Here is a 12,269-nt window from a genome sequence, read left to right on the forward strand (position 1 = left end):
ATTTTTCCACAGGATAAGTGAGTATTTAACAGTGAGGTATTCAGTCTTTAATTCTTCATCTAAATGATGACAAAGGAAGATCATAACTTTTGCATAATCCTACAGGGATGTGATATTTCCATCTAAAATAGCGTTTCCCAAGTTCATTGTATTTAGATGGATATCAACATCAAGAATCCATGATAAACAATTGTTGCCTTTGATATCAAGGGAAACAAATTCAACTTTGCTTAAGTTCGACATCTGAATAAATTAACAATAATAAGACAATTTAGAAAATAAAATGTAAAAAGTGAAATAAAAATGAGATAATAATATAATATTATTTTCACTCTTCTGAGATACTTAAATATGTTTTTTCAGGAACATTATATTATTTTTTTCAATTTGTATTCTTCAGGAGTATAATTCCAATTTACAATATTAAATTGGGAAATAATTTACCACCTCTTTCGAAGGTTAAATATACTACCTCGTTTGGAGGGTTAACGTTTCACCTCTTCAAGAGATCGAATTTAACATCTCTTAGGAAGGTTAAAAATATACCCTCTTCAGGGGGTAAATATTTACCATCTCTTCTAAAGATTAGATACATAACCTCTTAAAGAGGCCTATCTCTTAAGGAGATTAAATATATAGATGAAATATTTAAATATATAGCTTCTTCAGGAGGACTATCTTACCATCTCTTCTGGAGATTGGTACTTTTAAACTTTAAAAGACATATTCTCTTCTGGAGAATATTATACTCTTGTAGAGTAAAAGTTACAAGATATAAATTAAATAGGACTTAAAGAAATATCTCAGATAGTTATAGTCTCGTGCTGATAACATGTTATAAAAGACATAGGAAAATAAATAGAGATGAGACAAAAATTTACGTGGTTTGGTTATGACTACTCTATGGGCGGATGAGATTAAAAACTTCACTATCTCGGGAGAAATTACAAGATGATTTAGAACCGGCCTTGTATAAAATAACTTCAGCCTTGTACAAGATATCTCTCTTCTCTTTATCTCTCCTCTTCTTTCTATATATATATTTTTTCCTCCTCTTCTTTCTATATGTCTGCTCACTTCAAGCATGCAAATGTGTATACAAACATGCAATGTGTGTGTTCAAATGAGAGTCAGAGGATGCCCTTTTATAGGGAAATAAGGATGAGAATGAATTTATGGGGGTGGAAAAACGAAGGGGTAACATCCATTAATCCCTTATGGTTTTCATAACAAAAGTAACATAACTTAATATATTTTTAATATAATAATAGATAATATAAAAAATTTTAGTAAATAATATAATAAAATTTTTTTTGAAAAATAGATTTAAAGTTACTATTAATTGAATGAAAATACTATATTTATATGTACATATATATATATATATATATATATGTATGTATGTGTGCGTGTGTGTGTGTGTGTGCACATATATATATATATAGTATATTTATTTATTTATATTCGGGTGAATTTGGGGCAAGTTATGGTTAGGCATAGCGATATTTGAACACGATAAAATATATTTCTCATTTATTGCTTGATCCTCCTTGGGTCACAAAATTCATTCCAACTACTATCTCAACACCGTTTAGAAACTACATGTTGTGCAATGAAACATGTGGAACAGTGCAGCAATTACGATGAATAATATGGAAATACACATAGATAAGGAAAATAATAAACACAACATAAAAATTTAACGTGGTTCGGTATAGTGCCTACGTTCACAGGAGCAAGCAGTGACTAAAATTCACTATCATCATAAATAGGGTTACATCATTGTATTTATACTAACCTTAGACATATTGCGAGGGATTGCCCCTGCACACCCCAACCTATTAGTCATTCCAATTCAAATTTCAAAACACACAATCTAATCCCGAATGAAACCGTCAACGATTTCATCAAGTAGTCGAAGGTTTTCCTTCACTGGAAGAAACCGTCGATGTAATTATGTCAAATCGTCGACGATTTTCTTCTAATTAGCTTCTCGCTGAAATCGTCGATGTAACCATCGACGTACCTATGCAAACCGTTGACAATTTTACTTCAGACTAGCTTCCTTATTTATTTATTTTTCAGTATGCTTTCTATGTACATATGTTCCACTCGATATAAGCCACATACTATAACACTACCAAATCTACTCCCATAAAGTTTATCGATGCAGAATATTCATAAACCCAAATCCATTCACAACCCTAAGTTATAGTGGTCGAGTAGTTTGCCACACATGAAAATCCTGATTTAGGTGGTTAATTTTTGACATCTAATATGTAGCAGTGACTAACTGCAAGTAGTAAATTTTGTAAATAGATTTTGCAAGTGCTATAGTTTCGAGGACAAAGATCTTAATTTCACAGTTTGAATGTAGGGTCTGATAGACTCCAAAAATTTACCCATGATGCACATCTATGAACCGTGTTAAAACCTATTTGTCATATTTTGGGAATTAATACTTACCCTTGTGGCAACATGTAGAGTTTGTATATATGTATATACTCAAATGTTTGTTACCTTGCAAAGTTTACATCATTGTCACTATGCTAACATGTTGTAGCTATAAGCTTTCATAACAACTATGCGGAGAAAAATGATTGACTGGTCCATTTGATAATCAAGTAGTCTTAGGTCTGTTTGGTATCATTGTTATTTTTTATTTTCTATTTTTATTTCTTTTCATGGAAAAAGCATATTATAAAAACATGTTTGTTTCTATTGCCAGTTTTCTATTTTTGTTATTGATTTTTAGTTTTTTGCCAAAAAATTAAAAACTAGATTTTGTGGACTGAAAATCAGATTTTATGGTTTTTAGTTATTTTGGGAACCCGTTACTAGAAATTTAATTATTTAGAAATAGTTTTTTTGGATTAAATTATTCATTTTATACACTTTTAAATTAAAATCAAAATTAAATGATCATAAATTTAAATATAATTAAAATAAAAACATACTTAAATTTTAAAAAATAATAATAAATCCAATTACAAAATACTTTTGCTATTTTTCAATTTTCATGTCTAATAAAATTTTCATTGTAAAGTAAATTTTGAAAGTAGAACAATTTAGTAAAAGAATTATAATAAATTTTATTTTTAGAATAGTAATTTTTTAATGTGTATTATTTGTTATCAGATTATTTTAATCATATTTTTATGATATTTTGATTTAAAGATGAAAATGAGCATTTTTAAAATTATGTTTTTAATTTATATTAATTTTATAAATATTAACCAAATAGGTTACAGGTTACTAGTTTCTAGTTTTTAGTTTGTGCTTTTGGTTTTTGGTTTTTGTTTCTTTAATTTTTAATAGTGATATCAAATGGTCTCTTAACCAACAACTCCTATTGTCTACCGGTAGTTATAGACAAGTATTGTGCTGTAGATTAAGTGCAAAATGAATTTCAAGTTTGGTGGTATCTCCTAGAAGCAACAATCATTTTGATAATGTTATATATGCCAGAAGATTAAAGTGAAACAACATGTAGCGCCCCAAAATCTCACTTAACATAATAACAATAATACATTTATTCATATATAGTATCTCTAATACCACAATTGTGACAACTCGAACCCAAAATTGGGTCCCGGGTACATTCTTTCCATAACATAATTTAAATGCATACAATAGAAGTAAAAGACCATCCATTTCATACATACCAGAGTATTACCTCACAACCATTACATCTACCAATCCAAAATTCATACTACAACCCAGAAAACCAAAAACATCTAATATAAACAGACTAGTGTCCCACCCACACTCACCCTCAGCGAGATTGTCTGAGTCCCGCTCTGGAGCTCCTAGTCTAGATTTCCTATAAGCCTTGAAAAGTTGATATATTTATTGGGGTGAGACACTTCTCAATAAGACAGAATAAATTATTATCAGTGTGTGGCTAATATAAGTTTCAGTAGAAATTAAACACATTCATTAATTTACTTTAACTGACCAACATGACATTTGTAAAATATAACTCACACCTATGCAGTTGAAAATACATATTTTCCTTCACGATATAAATCAGCTTAGTAAATAACACCATTTACATAAATTCACATATGTGCGTAGAAGAAACCCCCTTTTGGACAAACAACATTATCATGTATAACCCCCATGATCGGGTTGTGCAATCCGAAAACTGGACTTAGCCTTGACTGACCTACCACCAAGTTAAGTCAAAATACTTTGTCTACAAGTCCAATTTGCCTACCATAACTTGGTCTGGACTCCAGGGGTACAACAACTCTTCGTGACCAAATCGGCTTTCCATTACCAATGCTTCTCAGAATAGTGTGGCTGCACTAACTCATTTACTAGCTACAGTACGGTGTTCTCATTACATCTGGTCCTCAGGATTCTTAAACCATATAATGCAATTTTAAGTAATAAAAACAGTATCATGATCTTATTTTCTCAACATACATCTCACATAAGCATTTCCAATCATTCACAACCCAATATAAAACAGTCATTTCACAACTCGATATAAAATCATCATTTCACATTTCCAATATTTCCATAAATCAGTATAAAACCACATTCTCATTGTGTAATACCATAAAAATCCTTAGATTCAATTATACAATAAAAATAAATCATACTCATGCCACACGATTTGAACGTTAATTCGTAATACGATAAACTGCCTGTGAAAAATATGTTTTTGCTGAAAAATATGGTCTGATCATCTTCATAATTTTATTTAACTCAAAATATATTTTTTTTTCAAGAAATAGAGATGATTAACCTATTCACTTTAGTTTTCCCTAAATACGTATAATAATTGAAACCGTCAATTTCATATGCCTGAATCATTCAGAAAATCGTATGCAACATTTACGAGTCCATATACTCAAGTTTAATTGGTTCAAATTCGAGAAAAAGTTGACATAATCTATTCCTCTTACCTGTTCCTAAAAATCTGTCTACAACATTCCTTGGAACGAACCCTAGCCTTTCCTTAAACTTACCTAGAAGAGAGATGTTGACAAGCCGAAAGGAGGGAGAGAGCAATCGGAGAGCGATCAGGAGCTCGGGAGGGCTTTAGAGAGGGAGGAACACTAGAAAATGTAGAGAGAGAGAGAGAGAGAGAGAGAGAGAGAGAGAGAGAGAGAGAGAGAGAGAACCGAAACCCTAAGAGAGAGATAGAGAGAGAGAGAGAGAGAGTTTTTCTAAAAAAATGAGCTCACTCTTATTTGTAGATAAGTTTGCCCGGACGAAATCGTCGACGGTTTTGTTGAAATCGTCGATGGTTTGGTCATTACCAGACCAAATTTCACTGTGTTTGCTCTCGGTTGTTTGAAACTGTCGATGGTTTCCCTGAGATTTCTGAAACCATCGACAGTTTGGTCTTACCAAACCGTTGCTTTGCTAAAACCATTGACGATTTTTCTTGAGGTTTCTCAAACGGCTGATGGTTTGGTCTTGTCCCAAATCATTTTCCTTCTTTTCTTTTTCCTTTCACTTTTTTTCCTTTTCTTTTCTTTTCTTTTCTTTTTCTTTTCTTGGTTCGGGTTCCTACACAACAAAAGAGATCTACTTCTAAAATCTCTCCTTCAACCTATGAGTTATAGGACGAGGATCCAATCAATCACCAGTTGATTTAGGAGTGAAGTAGTGGTAATTGGTAATAGTAAATTTTAATGTTAACCAAATCGCCTTAACCCATTCGTAAGGTCCAAAACAAAAATATTCCAGAGTTACATCATTCCAAGAACAAAGTGGGAGCGAAGACAATGAAATGACATGGCAAGAAAGTAATTTCATTATAATACGCTCGATTCCTATGGGGATCTTTTGTAAAGATTTGTTCAACTTGAGAAGTTGAGGTAGCCACCACATCACCCCTAGATTTTTCCCTAATTTTTTGAGTTATGGTGGTACTAGTCCCAATTCAATTATGATTACAACCTTTATTGGGGGAATGATAGCCATCTAGACTAAGCTTACAAGCCAAATTAAATATCAAATTGTATTTTTATGTGTGTGGGAGTGTGTAAACTACAATGCTAACATAGAAACAAATAATCAATGATAAAAAAACAAAAATAAGAAAAATGATACATAAAAAGACTTTTGCATGAGATTATGATGGTCTGTGGAATGTTCAATATACAAGTCTTCGAAAGATGCTAATCACCCCCTTTTGTATTAAGAGACTAAAAGTAAAGAGATTCTATAATGAAAAAAAGTAAGTAAACAGTCGCTTTAGCCAATACATTTCAAATTTTCCACTGCCATAAGTCATAGCCGACAAACCTCGTACGCATTAGTAAACAAAGACAAGTATTCAACATTAGAAGTGAAAAAAATAGAAAGAGAAAATAGTGATACATAATCATATTGACGGAGTTGAAGAGAAATTGATGATATGGAGTTAAGGAGAATTAGAAGGGGAAGATTAAAGAATAGAGATACTAATAGTATTTGTACCTTATACCACTCGTAAAACTAAGATCATATCATGTTGAACACCATAGAATTCAACTCTTAAATTTGAATTTATACAACTAATATTAACTTTTGTAAATTTCTACACAAATAGAATCAAATTTATCAATAAATTTGTTCATATGTGGAGCTTTCACTGCATTCTCACCCTATTCTATTTCACAAATGAAACATAACGTCATATGCTTCGGAATGAAATAAAATAAAACCCGTCATTCTATTTCTACATGCTATCCAAATTGAATTCTTTGCACCTCATTTACATTGCATTCCTATGCACCAAAGTATTACCATGTACAAAGTACAATGAAATCTAGATCTGAAAAGCCTTTAGGCCCATTTAATTTAGCATTCCAAACTAAGTACCCAACATTGTTATTTTTAAAAATGGAAACAAAAAATTATATCATGTATTTTCTATACTCTAAACTGCATTTGATTAATTGTTTTTAAATTATTCTTGAAAATAAAAACAATGGAACTATATTTGGTTAGAGTTGATTCAAGTGACTCTCTGTTATTAATAACAATATTTTAAAGATCAAATTACATCTCATAAGGTCATACCTTGTATTTTCATTGCATTCCATCTTAAATTTACTTGAATATAAATTAAAGTATGCCCCAAACGTAAAGACAGCGCAATGAGATGGGCTGTTCACCCTCCACCGTTTTCCTAGTTTCCTCTCTCCCTCCTCATTCGCCATGAGCCCCCCCTGCCCTACGTGCCATACAATTAGCAACCCAAAATCTTTAAAGTAATTAAGGCCTTTTAAAATTATCAAAATAATAATGCAAGTACCTTAGGTTTCCAACCACAGTACCCAAAATCATAACATCCCTCAGTACTCAAATCCCTCAAGTGGCCCAATGGCCACACCAACAATTGCAGGGCTACCCTTTAAATTACTACTCTTACTAACAATCCATGTCCCCAGTGCCCCACATACATAGGACCCCAACTTTTGCTCCAAACCTTGTTTTTTTTTTTTTGCTTTTGTCCTCTGGATGTTCATGCCTCTAGGTCTTCAAGCAAAATTATTAACATGTAATGAACTCTACTGGTGCTCTCACATTACATAAATAACAGAGTGAAGAAAGGGTCTCAGGGAATCTGGACATCCTTTGGTTGCTAAGCCTCCATGCCGATGAATTAGGTTCTGCCCCTGGTCATAGAAGGCAGCCAGCAGAGAGAAACCCAACTGCCCATCTCCTCATGCTGGACTCAAATTAAGGGCATATGACAGATATTTGTGGGTTTAGTACTTAATTTTTACTATGCTCTCTTCCCTGTCATGACCTCCTTCCCATCTCTTTGCCAGAAAATTCTCCGCTTCCCAGCGATGTTGCGGCCGCTGCTGCAGCCACATCAAGGCCACCACCTATGGAGGTTATTAGAGCTGATAATCCCTCAGCAGGGCTGCCGCCAATGCCAGTGCCTATTCCCAAACCCAGAAGATCAAGTGTTGTTCGCTTGGACCCAAACACAGTTGCTCCCAACATCACATCCTTCAAACCAGACCCTCCGTCAGAGGGAAGCCCAAGACCCAGACCTCCTGGACCCGGTGCACTCTCATGCTCCATTTGCTGATTCCACGGAAAATTCTCTGGTGGCCCAGATGAAGAAGATGAAGATGAGACTATCCCAAACCCACGCAGCAGTGAAGCATTGGTTGCTGCTGCGCCCATTTGAGCAGCTTTCTGCAGCAGTGCAGTGGCAGACATAACAGGCTGCAGAGGCGGCGCATACTGCCTGCACTCCTGCCCTGCAGTCCCAAATATTGGGGCGTGGTTGGTGGAGAGGCAGAGGGAAATGGGCTCGGCAGAGGAGGTTGCTGGGTGGTCGGCAGTGGCTTGGATTAAGTCAGAGAATCCTGTGGTCTGAGGTGGTTGTAAACTGGTTGGTGGTGTTGGATGTTGCAAGGCTGCTGAAGCAGTTGAGGAAGCAAACAAGCTGGCGAATACAGTGCTGGTGGTACTACCGCTGCTGCTTGAGCTGGTGCTGCTACTGCAACTTCCGTTCATACAGGTCGATGCTTGTGCATCTTCCAGGATTTGAGTGGAGTTCTCCGGAAAATCCGATGCTGCAACCAGAAGATCGGGGAAGGAGATTAATTCATAAAAATAAAGATGAAGATTAATTGCTTCCAGGCCAGGAAACAGAGTGATGGAAAGTTTAGGCTTTTTCTAGTTCTTTTCTTTAAAGAACTTTACATTGATAAGAAAAGGAGGACCAATAATGTCTTCTTTTCGCCTATCCCACTAATCCTCTCTGTTTTTTTAGCTTTTGAATCTAAACATTGGACTTATTTAATCAAGATTTAATAGATTGAATCTGCCGTCGGGAAGACGGAAGTTTCCCATAGATCGGGCTTCCTTGCTTCAATCTTAATTCTTAAGCTATTAATTCAGATGGAAACAAAATCAGCAACAGACAAAAACTGCTACGCTCCAAAAATACGAGAGATGATGACCAACGATAGATTTTTTGTTTTTGTTGTTTCTCAAAACATCGAGAAAGAAAAACACGTCCGACAAAAACCACGATAAAGGATTGATTGCAAAATTTCTAAATTTGGTTTAAGCTTAATTACCTGGACTCTGAATCGGCAGGACCGCTGGTACCACAGCAGATGACGATGGAGGCAAAGCAGCTGCAGGCGCAGCAGGCGGAGGCAGGGTCGGCGGAGATGAACTCACTCTCTGAATTTTACGGTCTTCTTCCGGATTGGGATTCACCGTTGTCTTGGTCTGAGTCTGAGTCTGAGTCTGAGTCGGATTTCTTGCACTTTCCTCCGCCAACGCATCGCAGAACGCCCTGTGGGTAATGAAGCTATCCCTCCTTCAAAGCACCAAGACAAGCAAACAAATTTAAAACACCAAAATCTCAAACTCAAAGATTAACACAAAAAGAAAAACAAATTCAAAAGGAATAAGAACTAGAAAACCTGGAGAACAAGGTTCCGCAATCGCACTTGTACTCTCTGGTGCCACAAATCTTGGAGTGAGCTTTCCAATCGGATTGAACCGCATACTTCTTCGAACACTTATCGCACTTCCACTTCTTCTCGCCATGCTTTCTGCAGAAATGCTTCTTAATCCCAGTCAAATCGCCCAAAGCTCTCGACGGATCGTGGTGCACGCACGACGGCTCGGGGCAGACGTACACCCGCTTCCGGACCTCTTTGCTCGATCGCTGCCTGAGCTTCCACGGAAGATTGTGACCGCGTCGGTGTAGCTGCAAATTCTGATCGCGCTGAAACCCTTTATTGCAAATTTCGCACACGAATCGATTGGTCGCCAGCAGAGTCTTCGGAGACAGAGCAATCACCTCAGCGTCTGGATCTGAACACACGGAGGACTGTTAGATGAAATTTCCTGAAGTGTCAATACTGAGTGTTAGAATTTTAAATTTACCAGGCATTCCAGGTAGATTTCGTTTCTTCTTGGCAGGCGTTGTTGCTTTCGGCGGTGGCGGCTGATCACCGGAAGAAGAAACGCTGGCTTCGCCGGAACCCGTAGAGACGGCCATGGAGGACGAGTTGTCCAAATCGGCCGGCATGAGCTCCGAAGTAAACTTCTTGGGTTTTGTTTGAGAGTTGGCCGAAAAAAGCGAAATCTAAGGCATTTATGTCAGAATTCAAAGAATTTTTGGGAGTTGGAGTGTTCTAGGGTTTCGACTTTCCTCCCGTCTACCAGTCAATCTGCTTTTTTTGTTCCACCTACCAGCTTGACCCAATCTCCGAACAAAACCACTATTATCAAAAAAGCTAATCAATAAAACCCTACAGCAAATGTAAGCTCAGAGTTCATAGACACGACCGGCAGCCCGATCGCCGGCCAGCACATCCTGCTACAACGGTCGAAATTTACTCAAAATATCCAATCTTTACACTAATAATGCAGTGCCCAGAAAAATTAAACTACCCAGAAAAAGTTAAGCGATAAATTTCTCAGGTTTGCTCGGATTTTCCCAACATTTCCAACTTTCCCAGAAATCTAGCTCAGCTCCCACCGACCCCAACAATCAGACGCAGAATCAGATCATATTCACTGTAGTAAGGCAGCTAAGAACACAAAAAATATCAGAGAGAGAGAGAGAGAGGATTCAGCGTAGAGTCTGAAGGGCTTGTTCTTCACTCGCCTCTCCTTACTATTGGAGGAAAAACAATTAAAAATGAAAGAGATTAATGGAGAGGCGAGCTGGGTTAGTGTTAATCAAATGGTAATAACCAGGGTTAAATAAGATTAAGAAAAAGCGTAGAGTAGATTGACGGTCTCATTTTGGACCGGCCGGGCGGGTCGGACCGGTGGCCGGAATTCGTGCGTTGTCGTGTAGTGAGGACGAGGGCGAGGGTGGTCAATTATTGAAATGTTGCGTGCAGGGGCGGGTGACTGTGGACGTCTATTGCTTTAGTTTCACCAAAGTCAAACAACTTTCTTACTTTTATTAAACATTTTTTATGTTTCTAGCCACTGTCAGATCAACACGTGTAGTTCCTTGCTCAGCTTGGGTTTCTTTAATACGCCCTTTCCATGTGACTTACAATTCTCCCATAATTTTATAAATTGTACTATAATGAAATCTCTACCATTAATTATAAAACTATATACCATTTTTCAAATTCTTTTTTCAACCATTTTCCTAAACATATTCTTAGTTTATAAATTATCTCATAATTATATTATTTAAATGTTAATTATCTCTACATTCAGATTAAAATTTTAGATATTTGATTTAAATTTATGTTTATTAAGACTAAATACAATATACAATTGTACTTAGTTTTATTTAAATTGATCCAATTTAAATTTAAAGTTTCAAATTTATGTTCTAAATATTACAAATGAGCATGAACACTTCAATAAATTATTTTTATTTTAAAATTTTAAAAAATCTTCAAAACTTTTCACTTGACTTTATCGCATATAGTTATGCTTATAATTATTAATTATTAGATTGTATAGTATTTTACAATAAATAAACTTGGCTATAAAATGTGATGTGATTATAACAATTGTAAATGTGAAATTTTTTTTTTCATTTTTTGATTTATTTTTTCTATTAAAAGCTATCATTTATCTTCAATCTCATACTTATGCTCGCCCTTTTTAAATTCGATCTTAAAATTTTCAAACTCCGGAAATGACCCTCAATGGCATGAATATGGCTTTGGAGGCGCTCTCTCTAGCCGTGTTCATGCTAAATGACTTTTACATCTATTTCTTATAAAATTTTGAAATAATTTTTTAAATTTCATTTTAGTTGTAGTCAAGTCTCTTATTTTTAATTAATTAAGTACTAAGTAACTCTAATTCTCAAATGTTTAAAATGTTCTTTATCCTTATATAATTTTTCTTATTTAAAATTTAATATTTCTAATTCAAAAAATGTTATTTCTTTATAGTGATAATTTTGCTTGCATAACATGGATATTGCTTGTTTATAAATTTTTTTAATGATTTTTAAATAGTTTTTGATTTGTTTTTATATTAAAGTGGTAATTTATTCTTGATAAAAAAAAAGTAAAATTATGATTTTAAAATTGTCTAAATAATAACATTTTTTAATTTCAAAGTATGAAATTTTATAAAGCAAAAATTATAATTTTAAAAGTTTAAATAAAAAAGTTGTATGAGGACAAAAATATTGTTTTCATAATTTATATATATACACAAGCCCATTCAATTAATGACTTACTAATCATAAAGGGATTCATCATAATATATATATATATATATATATATATATATATATAAAATTTACCCACGAGACACTAAAAACTTAGAAATTTTTTAAGGTGTCAAAG

The 12,269-nt window shown here is 34.6% G+C and overlaps 1 protein-coding gene across 2 annotated transcripts; it reads right to left on the reverse strand.

The window, feature by feature from the left end:
• Positions 1–7,211: 7,211 nt before the first annotated feature.
• On the reverse strand, positions 7,212–10,675 carry LOC131163514 (zinc finger protein GAI-ASSOCIATED FACTOR 1-like). 2 transcript variants are annotated; one of them, XM_058120110.1, is made up of 4 exons: positions 9,877–10,675; positions 9,408–9,804; positions 9,054–9,301; positions 7,212–8,543 (listed from the first exon to the last, which is right to left on the reverse strand). In XM_058120110.1, exons 1-4 carry the CDS (start codon positions 10,019–10,021, stop codon positions 7,753–7,755), a joined length of 1,581 nt encoding a protein of 526 aa, XP_057976093.1. In that variant the 5' UTR covers positions 10,022–10,675; the 3' UTR covers positions 7,212–7,752. The 2 variants fall into 2 exon arrangements, with proteins under 2 accessions (XP_057976093.1, XP_057976100.1); XM_058120117.1 differs by having other exon boundaries at positions 9,435–9,804; positions 9,877–10,606.
• Between the last annotated feature and the right edge of the window lie 1,594 nt (positions 10,676–12,269).

Source organism: Malania oleifera, chromosome 1 (genome assembly GCF_029873635.1).
Source record: "Malania oleifera isolate guangnan ecotype guangnan chromosome 1, ASM2987363v1, whole genome shotgun sequence".
NCBI lineage: Eukaryota > Viridiplantae > Streptophyta > Magnoliopsida > Santalales > Ximeniaceae > Malania > Malania oleifera.